The sequence below is a fragment of the Giraffa tippelskirchi genome, chromosome 1 (assembly GCF_054371585.1).
Source record: "Giraffa tippelskirchi isolate mGirTip1 chromosome 1, T2T-mGirTip1v1.2.pri, whole genome shotgun sequence".
NCBI lineage: Eukaryota > Metazoa > Chordata > Mammalia > Artiodactyla > Giraffidae > Giraffa > Giraffa tippelskirchi.
In genome coordinates this window covers 82,007,725-82,026,935 of record NC_137275.1, presented here as the reverse complement: position 1 = coordinate 82,026,935, position 19,211 = coordinate 82,007,725, and the positions used below count along the sequence as shown (strand labels likewise).

Genomic DNA, 19,211 nt, shown 5'->3' with positions numbered 1-19,211 from the left:
AACAATCTGAGTAAACTTTCACTCAGCCCTCTTCTAATAGAGCCTTAAATGAGACTGCAGGTTCTAGATGACACTCTGTTTATAGCATCGTAACATCCTAAAAAAGAGCCCAATTTTGCTATACCCAGACTCCTGGCTCACAGAGAAATAGGAGACAATAAATGTGTCTTCTTTTAGACAACTAAGTTGGTTACACAGCAATAGATAGCTAATAACAGGAGTGAAGAAGTGGAAATAATCTTGAGATTTTCAGTTTCAGAGTCTACTTTTTTAATTTATTTATTTTAATCAGAGACTATTTACTTTAAAATATTGTGATGGTTTTTGCCATACATTAATATGAATTGGCCATAGGTATACATGTATTCCCTCCATCCTCAACCGCCCGCCCACCTCCCTGTCCACCCTATTCCTCCAGGTTGTCAAAGAGCATCAGCTTTGGGTGCCGTGCATCATACATCAAACTCACCCTGGGAGAGTCTACTTTTATATTGTGTTAAAGTTGAGTTATTATTTACTATAGGGAAGTCAAATGGTCAGGTTCTAAGGACAGTTTGACTTGGCAGTGGTTGTGATCTTTTACAGAGCAATTTCAGCAAGTCAGCAGGCTCTGAACCAGATTCAGTGGGTCAAAGTTAACCAGAGTTTAAAACTGCTGACAGAAAGTCCTATAGATGGCAGTTCCGCCTGCCCCCAAAAACGAAAATCTTTCTTCACTGAAGGGAAGAAGGAAATAAATGGGTAGACTGAAGAAAAGATAGAGTTAAAGGCACATTATTTTATGGTAAAGAAAGGGGAGTAGATAACTTAGGAAAAGTAACGAAAGGGGGAAAGGGCTATGTTTATTAATGAAGAGGATGAAATCTCTTAAACGCACAGATTTAGAACAAGGCAAAAGAAGAGTCAGATAACCTGACTCTGAAATAATCTGAAAAATTTGGTAAGAACAGTACTTAAATCATATAGGTGTTGGGTAAATATAACAAGACAATAAATATAAAGCTTCTAGCACAGTGTCTACCTGTTGCAAACAAGAAAGAGCATCACCTACAGCTAATTTTATGATTATTAAAGATACCAAGAGATGATTGGAAGAACAGGGCTTGGACGTAGCAAGAGGACAGGTAAATGCATATTGATTAACATATACATATGTATCTATATATTTTTTTTTTTCAAGAAGAGAAGGGAGGGCTAGATGAGTGAAGAACCTCCTGTTGGGAGCCATTACAATAACCTTGATGTAGGATAACTGAGGGAAGCTTGTCTTCAGGTGCAGGCTCTATGAGTGCTTAGTAATGAAGGCATGTTTTGGCGGTTTGCTCTCAATTCTCTGATTTTAATCTAACTTTCTGAACATCAGCTTAACTCTAATCTTCTTTTATCAAAGGAGAGGCATTAAAAATACCAGGCTCCTAGAGTAGCTGCATTAATCTTGTTTAGAATAAGCTCTATTCTGAAATGTATGAAATTGTCTTTAATTCGGATGCAAGACCTGTTATGCTTCTTGTTTTTAGAAATTGTGTTTAACTGTGTAACTGAGTAATCGAATCCTTGTCTTAAATTTTGCATCTTCAGTTTGTGTTAGCAACCTTTCACACACATCTAGGCTGAAGTGTTAATCTTGTATTGAACTCTGGGTTGGTTAATGTGCTTTTCTCATCATGTTACATTCACACTCAGCTCCAATTTACAAATCTCACCAGTATAGGCAATTTTGCTATCCTTTCACAAGATGACAGAATTCTTGGTTCAATGATGAAGTGTGAAAAACCTGCCACTATATAATAAATGTGATACGTGATATTAGAGGCTTTATTTTTCAAATTACTAATTTAGTTTTGAGTTGCTGGAAAGATTTTAAAGGAAAGAAACAGTTTAGTTCACCCCCTCTCAAATTTCCAAACTACCTAATAAAAGAAAAATCAAGCAACACAACCAAACTGGATATATGTTTAATTACTGATAGGCCTCATTTCATGTTTGCCTTTTTTTAGACTATAAGGATAACTATAACTAGAATAGACAAATATGGCAAACAAACTAATGAATGTAAAATAGACAAGTACTTAAAATATTCAAAATAATTAAAGTGATATGTAAATTATATTAACTATTTTAAGTCTTTTTATTGATACATGGAAAAGATGGAAATTTTTTCCTTAAAAATTCATACAGTAATAACCAGTACTGGTATGTATGTAAGCTCTAAGAGTCTCAAAAATAAATTTTCAAAGAACCTGTTTTTAAAATTGTCCATTTTTTTTTCTTCTCTTAAAAGAAAATTATTTCAATTGAAAGGATATGGGTATGTTAGGCGGAGATGGATTTAGCATAAAGCTAAAGAAACTCTTTTAAAGTTTCTGAAGAAGGGCCTCTCACTTCCTAGGGCCTCTGAGAGTTGTGGTTATGCACAGAGTGTTCTAGGTGGGGAAGAAAAACAAACTTGCAATGAGGATACCTTCTTATGAAAACATTTCTAACAAATTCTCTAAAAAATTGAAAAGAAAAAAAGACCTGAGTCTACAAACAAATCTTCAATATTTTGTTGTGAGTTCTTTTTTTTTTTTTTCAAGTAGGAATCATCACTTAGTTCCCCAGTTGGGTTCAATTCAGTTCCACCACTAGTCAAGTCTGAATCTTTGCGATCCTACCGATTGCAGCACACTAGACTTCCCTGTCCATCACCAACTCCCAGAGCTTGTTTGAACTCATTTCCATGAGTTGGTGAAACCAACTATCTCATCCTCTGCCATCCCCTTTTCCTCCCATCTTCAATCTTTCCCACCACCAGGGTCTTTTCCAATGAGTCAGTTCTTCACATCAGGTGGCCAAGGTATTGGAGCTTCAACTTCAGCATCAGCCCTTCCAATGAATATTCAGGACTGATATCCTTTAGGATTCACTGGTTGGATCTCCTTGCAGTCCAAGGGACTCTCAAGAGTCTTCCCACAGTTTAAAAGCATCAATTCTTCAGTGCTCATCTTTCTTTATGGTCCAACTCTCACATCCAAACATGACTACTGTAAAAACCATAACTTTGACTAGATGGACCTTTGTCGGCAAAGGAACATCTCTGCTTTTTAAAACGCTATCCAGGTTTGTCATACCTTTTCTTCCAAGGACCAAGCATCTTTTAATTTCATGGCTGCAGTCACCATCCGTGAGTGATTTTACAGCCCAAGAAAATAAAGTCTGTCACTGTTTTCCATTGTTTCCCCATCAATTTGCCATGAAGTGATGGGACAGCATGCCGTGATCTTAGTATTTTAAATGTTAAGTTTTAAGCCAGCTTTTCCACTCTCCTCTTTCACTTTCATCAAGAGGCTCTTTAGTTCCTACTCACTTTCTGCCATAAAGGTGGTTTCATCTGCATATCTGAGGTTATTGATATTTCTCCTGGCAATCTTGATTCCAGCTTGTGCTTTTTCCATCCAGGCATTTTGCATGAAGTACTCTGCATATAAGTTAAATAAGCAGGATGACAATATACAGCCTTGATGCACTCCTTTCCCAATTTGGAACCAGTCCATTGTTCCATGTTTGGTTCTAACTGTTGTTTCTTGACCTGAGTGAGGTTCCTCAGGAGGCAGGTGAAGTGGTCTGGTATATCCATCTCTTTACAAATTTTCCACAGGGTGTTGTGATCCACACAAAGGATTTAGCATAGTCAATGAAACAGAAGTAGATGTTTTTCTGGAATCCCCTTGCTTTTTCTATGACCCAGCAGATGTTGGCAATTTGATCTCTGGTTCCTCTGTCTTTTCTGAATCCAGCTTGAACATCTGGAAGCTCTTGGTTCATGTACTATGAAGCCTAGCTTGGAGAATTTTCAGCATTACTTTAGTAGCATGTGAGATGAGTGCAATTGTGTGGTTGTTTGAACATTCTTTGGCATTGCCTTTCTTTGGGATTGGAATGAAAACTGACCTTTTCCAGTCCTGTGGCCACTGTTGAGATTTCCAAATTTGCTGGCATATTGAATGCAGCACTTTCACGTCATCATTTTTTTTATGATTTGAAATAGCTCAGCTGGAATTCCATCACCTCCTCTGGCTTTGTTCATAGTGATGCTTCCTAAGGCCCACTGACTTAACACTCCAGGATGTCTGGTACTATGTGAGTGATCACACCATTGTGGTTATCTGGGTCATGAAGGACTTTTGTGTATAGCTCTGTTGTGTATTCTTGCCACCTCTTCTTAATATCTTCTGCTTCTATTAGGTTCATATCACTTCTGTCCTTTATTGTGCCCATCTTTGCATGAAATGTTCCCTTGATATCTCTAATTTTCTTGAAGAAATCTCTAGTCAATTATGTACCCAATTATGTACTTGAATTCTTTTTCTTTAAGGGGAATATCAAACAAACTTTAAGCTCAAGAACACATCAAAACCTAGATCTTGCTTTTGGGCTAAGCATGATAGTGTAAGGAATTGCCTTGTTGTTGCCTCTATGCTTTGGGAAGCCTTATATTCTAAATGTGCATATACCTAGGTTGATTGTTTGCATTAGAATATTTTTCCATGGAAACGTTTTACATAGTAGTTAGTTGTGTAGCACAGGCTGTTGCAGTTGATTGAATTCATAAATAACTAGAACTATAGCTTTCAGTGCTTAGTCCTTTTTCTGACTTACTGTTTCCTCCCTGGAGTGAGAGAGAGAAGAGGGAAAAAGAGGAGAGGCAGAGGAAGGGGAGCAGGGATAAAGAAGAAGGGGACTTATGGGGAGAAGGTAGGAGAGATCAAGGGAAGGAGGATGGAGGATGGAAGAAAGGAAGTAGAGGAGAGATAAGAGGTGTATTCTTTGTCCCCCTCCTCACGATAAGTTTCAGGCACAGTTTTGAAATCGGAAGCATTGTTTATGAGAATCTCCAGGGTCAGGTCTCTAATATCTGCTACATTGTGGCATGCTTGATTTTCTAATAGTATCTGTCTTACCTGTTAAACTAAACTCTTACCTAATGGGCATGACCCATCTGTGATATTAGAAGTATGAGCACCTGAATGAAGAAAATTATTCCAGTCAGTGCAAGAGCAATTGCTTCTTACTCTCAAAGTGTGTCTTCACTTTGAAAAGAAGATATTTATTTTATTTTTTTAAATTAGTTTATTTATCTATTTTTTAACTTTACAATATTGTATTGGTTTTGCCATACATTCATTGACATGAATCTGCCATGGGTGTACATGTGTTCCCCTTCCAGAACCCCCCTCCCACCTCCCTCCCCATCCCATCCCTCCACATCCCATTGCACCAGCCCCAAGCACCCTGTATCATGCATCGAAACTGGACTGGCGATTCGTTTCACATATGATAATTTACATGCTTCAATGCCATTCTCCCATATCATCCAGCCCTCTCCCTCTCCCATAGAATCCATAACACTGTTCTATACATCTGTGTCTCTTTTGCTGTTTCCCATACAGGGTTATCTTTACCAATTAACTAAATTCCATATATATGTGTTAGTACACTGTATTGGTGTTTTCCTTTCTGGCTTACTTCACTCTGTATAATAGGCTCCAGTTTCATCCACCTCATTAGAACTGATTCGAATGTATTCTTTTTAATGGCTGAGTAATATTCCATTGTGTATATGTACCACAGCTTCCTTATCCATTCGTCTGCTGATGGACATCTAGGCTGCTTTCATGTCCTGGCTATTATAAACAGTGCTGTGATGAACATTGGGGTACATGCATCTCTTTCAATTCTGGTTTCCTTAGTGTGTATGCCAAGCAGTGGGATTGCTGGGTCATATGACAGTTCTATTTTCAGTTTTTTGAGGAATCGCCACACTGTTCTCCATAGTGGCTTACTAGTTTGCATTCCCACCAACAGTGCAAGAGGGTTCCCTTTTCTCCACACCCTCTCCAGCATTTATTGCTTGTAGACTTTTGGATAGCAGCCATTCTGACGGGTGTGAAATGGTACCTCATTGTTGTTTTGATTTGCATTTCTCTGATAATGAGTGATGTTGAGCATCTTTTCATGTGTTTGTTAGCCATCTGTATGTCTTCTTTGGTGAAACATCTGTTTAGTTATTTGGCCCACTTTTTGATTGGGTGGTTTATTTTTCTGGAATTGAGCTGCAAGAGTTGCTTGTATATTTTTGAGATTAATTTAATTTTTCATTTAGATTTCTTGTTAAGGCACAATCAGAGAGTGTGCACGTATACATGTGGCAGTGTGATGCTGATGCTGGTAATGGGCAAAGGATAATAGTGGATATACTTTGGGCATCCAGAGCACCTGGGCAGACCTGGGAACAAGAGACTGTGCCAGGTCAGTTTGTCTAAATTGTTCCTTTTTTCTGGAGCATCTTTGCTACCTTCTTATCTAAGTATATGGATTATCTAATGCTGCAAGTTTGAAACTGACAGCTACTTTTCTATGAAGACTTTCTGTGTCGGCCACTTCCATCAGTCACCTCAGTGCATGAAAAGGCATTGTGTTCATACATGGCTTCTCTGTTTCCAACTTACATACAAGTAAGGTCCCAACACAATTCCTATGACCATGTCCATTAGTTTTGTCTGTGAAAGTAGAGTAGATGAAACTTAAAATCTAATTTTCAGCTCAGTTCTTTCAGACAAAACCACATGCTGAGTGGAGAGTTCTGTTACTGCTTCCTTCTGCCATGATTAGCTTTATATCCTTGTTGAACAAGAGGGGGTTTTATGTATTTTGAAGTTGTTCCCACAGAGAAAGGGAATGGTAGCTAAATTTGTATGTATTTTTGGTTCATATATCTTTTCTTCTATATAATTACATTGTGACTTTCTTTTCCTAAATGTTTAGACTGTTTTCTCTTTTTTATATTGATGTGTAGATGATTTACAATATTGCATTAGTTTCAGGCATACAGCAAAGTGATTCATCTATGCATAAATATGTATAGGGGCTTTCTCACATGGCACAGTGGTAAAGAATCCACCTGCCAATACAGGAGACACACAAGACAAGAGATCCCTGGGTCAGGAAGATCCCCTGGAGGAGAAAATGGCAACTCATTCTAGTATTCTTGCCTGGAAAATTCCCCAGACAGAGGAGCCTAGAGAGCTACAGTCCATGGGGTCAGAAAGAGTCAGACACAAATGAGTGACTGAACTAATGACCAAATGTACTTATCTATATTATTTTTTTGTATTTTTTTCCATTGTATTTTATTACAAGATGTTGAACATAGTTCCCAGTGCTAATGCACTAAATCCTTTTTGTTCATCTATTTTATATATGATGGTGTGTATCTGTTAATCCCATATTCCCAATTTATACCTCCCCTACTTCTACTTTGATAACCATAGTGTTTTCCATGTCTATGAGTCTCTTTCTGTTTTGCAAATAAGTTTGTTTATACTATTTTTTTTTTTAGATTTCACATGCAAGTGATACCATGTAATATTTGTCTTTCTTTGTCTGACTTACTTCACAGTATGATAATCTCTAGGTCCACCCATGTTGCTGCAAATGGTATTATTTCATTATTTTATATGGCTGAGTAGTAGTGCATTGTATATATACACTTTTCACAGTAGCCAAGAAATGGAAGCAACCTAAGTGTCCGTCAATAGATGAATGGATAAAGGAGAATTCACTTTTAACTATTGTCTCATTGCCTTGTCAATGAAAAATTGTCCCCGTGTATTGTGAAACAACACTTAACCATTCAATCTTAGATATCTTACCTACCCAGATTAGGGCCATCTAAAGACCAAAGGAAGTATATTCTGATAATACAGTGCTCTAGGCAGGGAAGAGAAACTGGAGTAGTCATGCTTTCCCTTTGTTTATGAAGTTAAACAGCAGCAAACTGTATTTACCTTACTTTTTTGCCATTTCCTTATACAAGTTGTCATCATATTGGAGACAAAGTGAAAATACTTAGTCCATTTAATGAAATTAAACCTAATAGGAGCTTTGTTTAATTATCTAAGAGCAGAGTCAGTCAGAGATTGGTACTGAGAAAATGATGGATCCAGTGAAAGCACTTTCATCTGGTGCTAACCTGCTAGCTGCAGCTTTCTTAGTGTGTATATTAATTTTAAAGGGGAAATTTTAAGTATCATTTGATGGAACCTTTATAATTCAAGCCTCCTTTATGTACAGTGCAAAATGTATGCTTAGTTTTTCCAGTAACACTTGGGGAAATGCCTTGTAAATGGGTGTATAAATTTGCTTAATTAATCAAACAAAGGGAAAGCTTTTAGAGAGCAAAATCATGACGGGAACTTAAAAGAAGGAAATTAAAAAGATAAAGCTTATTACTGCCTAGTAATTTCAATTTATGCTGTAAATAAAATAGGTTTAAAAGCAAAGCCAGTGCAAATATGCCTCTGTAGCAGGTTCTCCGGTATAATTGGCCGTGGCCCAAGAATTACCAATGGGCTCCAAGTCAAGATTGTTTTTTGAGTGTCCTTAGACCATTGAATTTATTAAGTGGTTTGTATGTAAGTGAAGACATTCTCTAGGTAACTTTGTCTATACTCCACATGTGATCTCTGAGTCACCAACTAGGCACAGAAGGTGAAATCTGATAGCCAGGAGTTTTCACATTGATCTTGGAAATGATACTACTCTACAGTTAAAACTGATTTTAAAAATTATAGTGATTTGGGGATTATTGTAAGTTATTTCTTTTCATATATACTTCAAATGTTTGTTGCTTATTTCCAAGAAATTTGACCAAACTGTTAGAGAAATTAACTTCAATTAAAGTCCTTGGTTTATGGTAAATGGGCCAGGTGAACACACTGTTCTTGTGGTCAATGATGATGCTCCACTCACCCCTTTGCCTTCAAAGAGGGTCTATGGGTCAAAGACGAGTATATTACTGGGGGCATTTTTATAAACGTAGAGGCTTGGGTCCCATGCCAGAACTGCTGATTCAGGTTCTGCATTTTAACAAAATCCCAAGTTACAGAACAATTCTAGATAATGAGGGCTTGCAGGGGTAGTAAGAGCTCCTTCTTGTTCCCTAGGGAATTAGTATTTGTATTTGTACTTGGCACCGTATTGATTCATAGCTTTATAGCAGTAAATGTGCCACCATTTTTTAATGTATTGAGGGGTTTATGTCACCTCTCTTCTAATAGTTTGTAATAATAATTTAAAATAATTCAGTATAGGCAAATTAACTGAGAGGTTATTTGAGCCATGGAAATTAAGAACTCTAAATTGGTCTCAGTTTGGATAAAGCAAGATTTCAAATATTATCCAAGTTCTGAGAGTGTAGGATAAGTCAAGTACTAGCCATTTTTGCATACTGTTCCCTCCCGTCTGGGGGAAAAAGGTTTACATAATTTTCAAGTTTCTCTATAAGTTATAATTTGCTACTGTTTGTAATTGAAAATGATTTTGTTCTTACTCAGTGATTTAATTATTTGTCACTACATTTCTAATCTAGGCATTTGTGTTAACAGTTGTAAAAACCAAAAATATGGTATACCATATAAATAGATAATATTTATTGAGAACTCTTCTATATGCCAGGAATTCTTCTAAATTTTTTATGTAATAACTCATTTAATTTACACAGTAATCTTATAGATTAAATACTATTGTTAGACTCATTTTACCCTTGTAGAAAGTGAAGCACAGGAATGTTAAATGACTTTCCCAAAGTCACACAGCAAGCTCATACTAGAAATACAAATGTGAGTAGTCAGAAACAACACTCTTAAAAACTCATAAACTCTAAACAGTGTAAATGCCCAATAACACACGGAGGCTCTGGGGAAGGCAATGTGTTTGGGATGGGAGAGTCCAGTCCCTTGTTCCTGTAAGACTCAAGCCCTTGTTGTCTTACTGTCTAACACCCAGACATTGCTCTCAGCTTCTGCAAGCCACTCACTCTCAGGTCCTCTACACAGAGCTGTTAGGTTGACATGCCACATCCTAAGAAAACTGGCTTACTGCTTTGAAATGGAGAGAGTTAAAATGCTGTTTCTGGAGAGGGGGCTAAGGAACAAAAAGAACTGCCATTTCTGTCAAGTTACTGAATGTTTCATCTGATTGCTTAAGTCATAGGCAAAATAGCTGGAGGCTAGACAGGTATATTGCTCTTTTAAAAACAGATGGTGGAGCTCACAAGAGATTTGAGAGGGAGAGAAAGCAGAAACTTGAACAGAGTAAGTGATTTCTATAAAAGGAGAAATCTTATATATCATAGTAGATACAAAACCATCAATACATTCTTTGGTCCTTTATTACTTTCTAAACGTTATGTGGGATCTATTAATAAAATGTTCACCCTATGATCTTTTTTGCCAACATTTTAATATCAACCTTTGAAAACATATTATATAACACTTCTATTGTTTTTTTATGGTTTTATTTATTTATTTATTTTTAAATTAACTTATTTATTTTAATTGGAGGCTAATTACTTTACAATACTGTAGTGGTGTTTGCCAAACATCGACATGAATCAGCCACGGGCGAATATGTGTTCCCATTCTGGATAGGGAACACTTCTATTGTTATGTTCAATATTGTGATGGTTTTTGCCATACATCAACATGAATTGGCCACAGGTATACATGTATTCCCCCTCATCCTGAATCCCCCTGCCACCTCCCTCCCCACTCTACCCTTCCGGGTTGTCCCAGAGCACTGGCTTTGGGTGCCCTGATTCATGCATCAAAATTACACTGGCCATCTATTTTACAAATGGTAATGGACATGTTTCAATGCTATTTTCTCAAATCATCCCACCCTCACCTTCTCCCACTGAGTCAAAAAGTCCGTTGTTTACATTTGTGTCCCCTTTGCTGCACTGCATCACAGCAAGATCGTCTATGACTCACCTCCCAGACTAACGGAAATAAAATAAACAATAAACAAACGGGACCTAATTAAACTTAAAAGCTTTTGCACTATGAAGGAAACTGTAAGCATGGTGAAAAGATAGCCCGCAGAATGGGAGAAAATAATAGGAAATGAAACAACTGATAAAGAATTAATCCCCAAAATATACAAGCAGTTCATGCAGCTCAGTACCAGGAAAACAAACAACCCAATGAAAACGTGGGCATTTCTCCAAAGAAGACATACAGATGGCTAATAAATGCATGAAAAAATGCTCAACATCACTCATTATCAGAGAAATGCAAATCAAAACCACAATGAGATATCATCTCACACTGGTCAGAAGGACCATCATCAAAAAGTCTACAAACAATAAATGCTGGGAGGGTGTGGAGAAAAGGGAGCCCTTTTACACTATTGGTGGGAATGCAGACTGTTGCAGCCACTATGAAGAATAGTGTGGAGATTCCTTGAAAAACTGGGAATAGAACTGCCTTATGACCCAACAATGCCATTGTTGAGCATACACCCCAAGGAAATCAGAATTGAAAGAGACACATGTACCCCAATGTCCATTGCAGCACTATTTACAATAGCTAGAACATGAAAGCAACCTAGATGCCCATTGACAGATGAATGGATGCTCATCAGCCAATGAATGAATAAGGAAGTTGTTGTACATATATAGAATGGAATATTACTCAGCTATAAAAAGGACTGCATTTGAGTCAGTTCTGATGAGGCAGATGAACCTGGAGTCTATTATACATAGTGAAATAAGTCAGAAAGAGAAACACAAACAATGTATATTAACACATATATGAGGAATTTAGAAAGATGGTACTGAAGATCTTATATTCAAGATATTTTTAATTTATTGCCTGAGTTTATATATCATAATTGAGGGTACTTACTGCCTGGTGAATACAAATATATTTATTAAATTAAATTACTGCTCTTTCACTGATAAAACATTTAGTGCTGCAGTAAAATACATCATTGGAAAAGCAAAGCTGGAGATGGCAATTCTATCTAGGACAGGTTGTTTATTGCTAAGTTGGAAGAAGGTATTTTTCTACAATATTTACCTGCAACAGATATTGTAAAATGATGAGATCATAAACAAATATTAACATGGCATGTACCTTAACTACAAAAAAAAAAAATGTCTCATGGCAATACATCTTTTAAGAATGCTTATTTGAAGAAGAGGTCTTGGCCTTTGCAGATTCAGATAATGCTACTGACCAATTTTAAAAATATTTCTCCAAAATGAGGATGTATGTAGAAACATTCATGATATCTGGCAAAATCATATTTGCAAAACTGCATAGTTTTAAGTGTTTAGGCTAAAATCATGGATAAAGAGTAAAGTAAACCAAGCATGGTGATCAAGCACATAATCATGGCCTCATAGACACAGATTTCTTTATCTGTGACCTACTTAGCTCTTTATTAATGTGTGATAATTTCATTTTTACTTACTATTATCATTAATTAACCAGATATAAAAGGGTCTATAATTCAATTCAGAAGCCATTTAAGTGTATAGAGATAGAGAGTTTTAGTAGCATTTTACAAAGAGTAACATTGTCTCCTGTAGATGCTCAGATTTCTGAAGGCAGAGAGCATGCCTGGCTTACTCATGTTTATAAGCTACCAGGACACAGCAGTGTTTGGCATATAGTGTCAACCACTCTACAATTTTTAAATTTTAAGCCATCAAAGAAAATTGTGAAAGTAAAAAGTAATTAGTAGTTAGCATAATTATGGAACATCTAGGGTAGAAAATATTTGAGAAGCAATTTTCCTTATTTTCTTGTCTTGGGAGAATGCCATATTGAAAAATATGATAGGAGATGAAAAAAGATACGTAAAAATAACAGCTCTATTTAATGTGGCTGAACCAAGTGAGGTTAATAGTTGTTTCAGTTAAATGAGTTAAGTACGATTCTGCAGTGTGACTGTAAAAATAAGAATACTATTTGGAACAACTAGTATTTCTGTTGCTGTTGTTGCTCAGTCACCCAGTCATGTTCAACTTTTTGTGACCCCATGGACTGCAGCACGCCAGGCCTAGTATTTCTGTAAATTACCTTATTTATTACAAACTTAGTCTTGCTGTCCTTCAAGTATCAAAGTTTAGAAATATATCTTACACAAACTATTTATTAGTAGTACTATCATTATTCTTAGAAAAGGAAAAAGGAGTGTAAATCTAATTATATAAGTGCAACATATAAACATTAAAATTTAAAAATAAAGTTAGAGAGGCAAAAGGCTTAGAAGAAACAAGCTATTTAATCTCATCAAATGTAAAATATTATTTGAATGCATGGGAAGACCATGTATCTCTCTTATATGGAAAGAATTTTTACCACACATAGATTGGCTCTCCATAAGATTATACATATACAGATCCAATTAAAAACACAAAAGTGATGTAAGGGGGGAATTGGATTTAGTGATGTTTTCTTTGTATTATTATATTTCATGTTTTAAATAACAAATACTATCTGAGACTAGTCAAGAAATTTTAAGAGAAGAGTCAGGAAAAGCAAATAATTGTCTGATGGCAGAACACAGCATAAAGACATTGTAACCAAATAAACAAGACTTTGGCCAAAGTGAAACAAATGGTGCTGACACAAAGTGACTATCCTTCTAGAAGAATATAAAATTGAACCCCTACCTTTACCATCCATATGTATTGGTTTCTTAACAGCAAGTAAAACATATTAATATTTTTAAATTATTTTCCTTGTATTTAATTTAATGGTATGCACAGATATAATGTCTGTTGAACAAATACATGTTAATTTGTTCAAACGATAAAATTTAAAATAATATTGTATTTATCAACTTAATTTGTAGAAAATATCAACAGTATAATAAACAGTAATAATAATAGTAATATTTTAGCAACTAGCCATGTGCTATGGTAAGAATTCTATAGGTATTACCTTACTGATTCCTCCCAGTAACCCCATGAGGCAGAGTCTGAGATTCTCTACATTTCATAGAGCATGAATTTGAGGACTAGAATGGGCAAGTCATTTGCTCAAGGTCACTCATATGAGAAAAAGTGGAGCCAGTATTTAAATACAGACAGTCTGACTCCAGAAGCCTCATCTCAAACTATAAACTACATACTTATGAATATTCATATTCACTCTCTTACTTTTAATGACAATGTTGCTGTTAGAAGTAATCTAAAATGTATACGTATGAAAGACGTGTAGAAAAGATAATGATGGGGCTTCCCTGGTGATTCAGAGGTTGAAGAATCTGCCTGCAATGTGGGAGACCTGGGTTCAATCTCTGGGTTGGGAGGATCCCCTGGAGAAAGGAATGGCTACTCACTCTGGTATTCTTGCCTGGAGAATTCCGTGGAGAGAGGAGCCTGATAGGGATAACATAATTTAATTGCAGGGAAGACAAAGGGGAAAAAAAAAAGCCAATTAAAACTTCTATGAGAAGAAATTCTCAAATACTGTTTATTTTGCTATTTATGATTTTACTTATTCTGTCATTCAGACATGACTGAAGCAACTTAGCATGCACGCACACATGCATATTCTTCTCATAGTGAATTTTATATATTATAGTTAGTACAAAAGGAAGATTTCTATTATTTTATAAAAGTAAACCAAAAATATTAACCAGACTGAGATATAGTTTTAACTGGAATCAAGATTAAAAGTTCCTATCTAGCTCTTGCTCAGTCACTTCAGTGGTGTCTGACTCTTTGTGACCCCATGGACTATAGCCTGCTAGGCTACTCCATGAGATTCTCCAGGAAAGAATACTGGAGTGAATAGCCATTCCCTTCTCCAGGGCATCTTCCTGACCCAGGGATCAAACCCACATCTCTAATGTCTCCTGCACTGGCAGGCAGGTTCTTTAGCACTAGCACCACCTGGGAAGCCCTGAATTCTCAGTAATCTCAGAGTATTCTTTCATGTTTTGGAGAGTGTGTTCTCTCTAACTTCCTAATTTTCTTTTTGAGGTTGCTGTTTCCCCTCTGTCCCAAATAATTCAAACCTATAGCCCTTTCTTTCCTTCTTTGCTCTAATTTCAAATATATCTCTCACAACTTATAAAAATAAAACCCAGACATGTTCAACCTGAATGAAATAAATGCAATGAGACTGTCAGAATGAATTTGTCTATGTGAAAATTTTATAAGACAATGGACTTCTGGGATTTGGGAGGAGGTAGTGCGGAGAGTGGAGGGCATGGGGGCATAGTACCTATCACAAAGTAGGCATTCAATAACTAGCTGTTGAATGAATGAATGCATGAATTAACATGAACTACCAAATCAGGAAAGCCATGACTCAACGAGCCCTTGTAGATTTCTTGTTGGTTCTCTGCCAAGGCTCCTTGACACAGACCTTTCTTCTGTAGAGGTGTTTTTTTTTTTTTTTGAATCATTTATTTCCATTACCTCTTCTCTTTTCTACTCCTATTAGTTTGAAACCCAGTGACACAGCATATCCACTTATATTGAATTATCTGATTTTTACAAGCCAACTATCAAGGACACAGAGGAACTCTTAAGCCTATACAATCTGGAGTTGTCTCCTACAAATAAGAAAAGTAACTCACATCTCCCTTGTAGTTAATGGATATTCAGTAAACGAGATTGGTATATTTATTTTATTAATAATCAGAGATACACGAAATTATTTAAATTTTTATACAGGAAATCCAACATGTGCAAGGAATTTCTGGACATAAAGTCAACAGCTTATTTTCCCACTAGATTTTGTGATTAATTAACTAACAGAATAACTCAGTTAAATTATCTGTCAAACTCAATATCTATAACAGTGTGTCTCCACTGGGGATATGCAAAATGGTCTATTAAGTGCAGAAAGAAAATAAGTAAACTCTTTTATAATTATTAAAACTAGAAGAGAGATTAAGGCAGAACAAAAATACATGAACGTAATATATGACTATAACACACACACACACACACACACACACACACACACACACACACATATATATGAACAGACATGGGGTAAAAGTGTAATAACATTCTACAGATCTGAGGGAGCCCTGCAGACTTGTTTTAGATGATTTCTAGGGTGATTTCCTATAACTCTTTCATTTTTAATTTTGTTATTTTATTCCCATTACCAAAATGAATATTATTTTAGTAATTTATTATTTTATTAAAATACCTTAAGCTTCTTGGGAACTCCAGGCTGAAACCTTATAAATTTAACCTCAGAGTGAAAACCTTAAATGGCAAAGTTCTGTTTACAGTGATTTCATATGATCATATATTTATGCAAAAATGATGAGTGTTCCTTAAATACCTTGATACCATGAGCCTTTTTTGTTGATGCATCTGATGATATGAGAAAATTTAAATCATAACCTTAGATATTAGTCTTCTCATAATTGTATTGGGGAAATTATTTTGAGAAATTTAAAGACTTTATCATGTGTGTTAACTCTTAAATTTCCTTAACAATTTCACTGAACTTACACACGTTCAAAATCAAAAATATCTGAAAATCTTCTCAAGTAAGACAAGTGATTATATATGAAATTATATGACCCCAAGGTTTCTATAAATGAAATGAACACTACTAAAAAGTTTAAAACCTTAGGAAAAGAACTAAGTTCTAAATATGAAGTCAGTAAACAGTGGTTTAGTATATCAATAAAATGTTACATACCTGTTATGTCTTCAAATTTACCAGAGAATCCTTCACTTAACAGTCACATCATATATGAATTCAAGAAAAACTGTCTTTTCAGATACTATAAAATAAAGGGATGCCATAAAACAAAAATCTATCAAGGGAAAGGGAAGCATAAGACAGAAGAATGGGGAAAAAATAAGAGGAGAAAGAAGGTACGAATGCTGCATTAATTGCTTTTGATTGTCAAAGTATTTTCCAGTTCAAAGAAACAACAGCAGAGGGGTAGGCAGCTCTCTTCCTTATAGGTATTTTCTGAACAATTCTGTTGTTCAGTCTGTTATCCATGTCTAATTCTTTGTGACCCCATGAAGTGCAGCATGCCAGCTTTCCCTATCCTTCACCATCTCCCAGAGTTTGCTCAAACTCATGTTCATTGAATCAGTGATGCCACCAACCATCTCATCCACTGTCAACCCCTTCTCCTCTTGCCCTCAGTCCTTGCCAGCATCAGGGTCTTTTCCAGAGTCAGCTCTTAACACCAGGTGAATAAGGTATTGCAGCTTCAGCTACAGCATCAGTCTTGCCAATGCATATTCAGGGTTCATTTCCTTTAAGATTGACTGGTTTGATCTCCTTGCAGTTCAAGGGACTCTCAAGAGCCTTCTTCAGCAACACAATTTAAAAGCATCAATTTTTTTTGTTTTCTTGGCGCCCAGCCTTCTTTATGGCCCAACGCTCACACCCATACATGACTACCGGAAAAAATCATAATTTTGACTATAGGGACCTTTGTTGGCAAAGTGATGTATCTGCTTTTTAATACACTGTCTAGGTTTGTCATAGCTTTTCTTCCAAGGAGAAAGCTTCTTTTAATTTTGTGGCTGCAGTCATCATCCACAGTTCTTTTGGAGCCTAAGAAATGTAAAATGACATTTAGCTTCTAAGAAGATTAACTATGCTTCTTTAATTGCTCAGATTTAGAAAGCAGGTTCCAGTTAATACCTAATGGAGAAAAGAGGGAGAAGGATTGAGGGCAAGTGAATAAGTGTGGTGAATCACCAAGCTTAATAGAACAGAATGTAGACTAGTGATTTACACACTTAATGGCATAAAGCAACATGAAAAAAATTTCTTTTGAAAATCTCATGTTAGAGGGCCTTGGCTCAACACACATACACAGGCACATACACATGTACACACATATACACACACACAAATGCACTCTCAACAGGAAAGTCATAGCCTCCCCCTACCCCCAATAAGGCTAACTACTTAAACAGAAGTAATGTCTTTATATAAATATTATTTCTGCGTATATAGAAAGCCTAGGTTTCTTTGAAAACACTGCTAAGTGTTGTACCTGCAATAAAGTAGAAGGAATTTTGTGTTGCTAACTTTTATGGTGGATGTCATGACAGGGAGAGGGAAAGCACTACTGAATCTTTACAACTATAAACATATCAAAAATTCTTCTGTAAACAACATCAGCATCTGAGGACATCCTTGCTTCTATGCTTTCATAATTATATGTTATTTTATAGCTCAGGGCATTGTGTGATGTGTGATATGGTGCAAAGTAAGGATTGGTGGGTAATAAAACAGCCTTCTTCCTTCTGTGTGTGATTTATTCAACATGATGTCAAAATTTACATAGTAATCAAAACTTAGGCATGGATTTAAATTCATCATGTGACAAACCTGATGCACAGCTCAGTGGAGGATGGGAGAAAGGCAGCATATTTATTTTACAGGCCCCCAAGTCACATATAATAATTATAAGAGCAATAAGTGCTATTTGGATCATATTTTGCAGTGTAAGATGTGCTTTCTCTAATAATAATGGCTAGAATAACTGAAGAACTTATCTCCAGCCTTAGCAAGGTAATTCAGGAAAGGGTATCACTAAATCAGTCTAAGAAATATTATAGCTTTGAAGGCATAGAGGTGAATTTATAGGGACACTTTATTTCGCCTGATTCTAGTGTAAAGAATATTGCTTTTTCTTCTCCTTATAGAATGACTGGGTTAGCCGTTTTCTGGAAGACTCTGAAATAGTCCCTCAAAATAGTAGTTAAAAGATAGGAAAAGGAGGTCAGCATCGGGCGACAATGCCTAAGACATTAAAGACTGGATACTGTCTTTAATCTAGGAAAATAAGGATTTCTTTTAAGGTAAGAAAGTCAAAGACAGCCTTAGAATAGACTATGATGAAGGAGATGCTATTCCTGGGCTTAGCAATTTAGAGTCAAAATAAAGAAGTGGGGCACAAGTGAGACTGAGGATTTAGGTCAGTATGTTAGCATACCACCAACAGATATATATAAAATCAACAAAGTCAGCAAAATCTGGATTTTCTTCCAGAGAATTATAAAATCAACACTTTAGTCCTAGCAAAGGGATACAAGGAAAGTGTTTGCCTCTCTTTCTCTGTTTTCTTAAATGCAATGCCCTGTTGAATATTTAAAATCAGATCACAGATTTTATCAAAGCACAGACTATAATTTGCCTGCTGTTGTAATTAGTCTGCTCTCAAAAAGATATAGATTTGGGTGTAACCTTTAATTCCTATACAATTAGAAGACTTGCAGTTTCTTGGGGATTTGTGTCTCTTCTGTATGTGTGTGAAAGTACATCATATCCATATATGTGTACATAAATACGCATTCGTTAAAACCCACACACATATATGTGCAATTTCATTCATATGATTTACCAAGATAAATATAAAATAGG

At 36.0% G+C, this 19,211-nt stretch overlaps 1 protein-coding gene across 1 annotated transcript in view; it reads right to left on the bottom strand.

Moving 5' to 3' along the window:
- Positions 1 to 17,427: 17,427 nt before the first annotated feature.
- LOC145515526 (uncharacterized) overlaps positions 17,428 to 19,211 on the bottom strand; it is a 180,459-nt gene continuing 178,675 nt past the window's right edge. The window contains exon 5 of the mRNA XM_081516153.1: positions 17,428 to 17,480. Within this exon, the coding sequence (XP_081372279.1) occupies positions 17,428 to 17,480 (53 nt within the window). The remainder of the gene's footprint in view (positions 17,481 to 19,211) is intronic.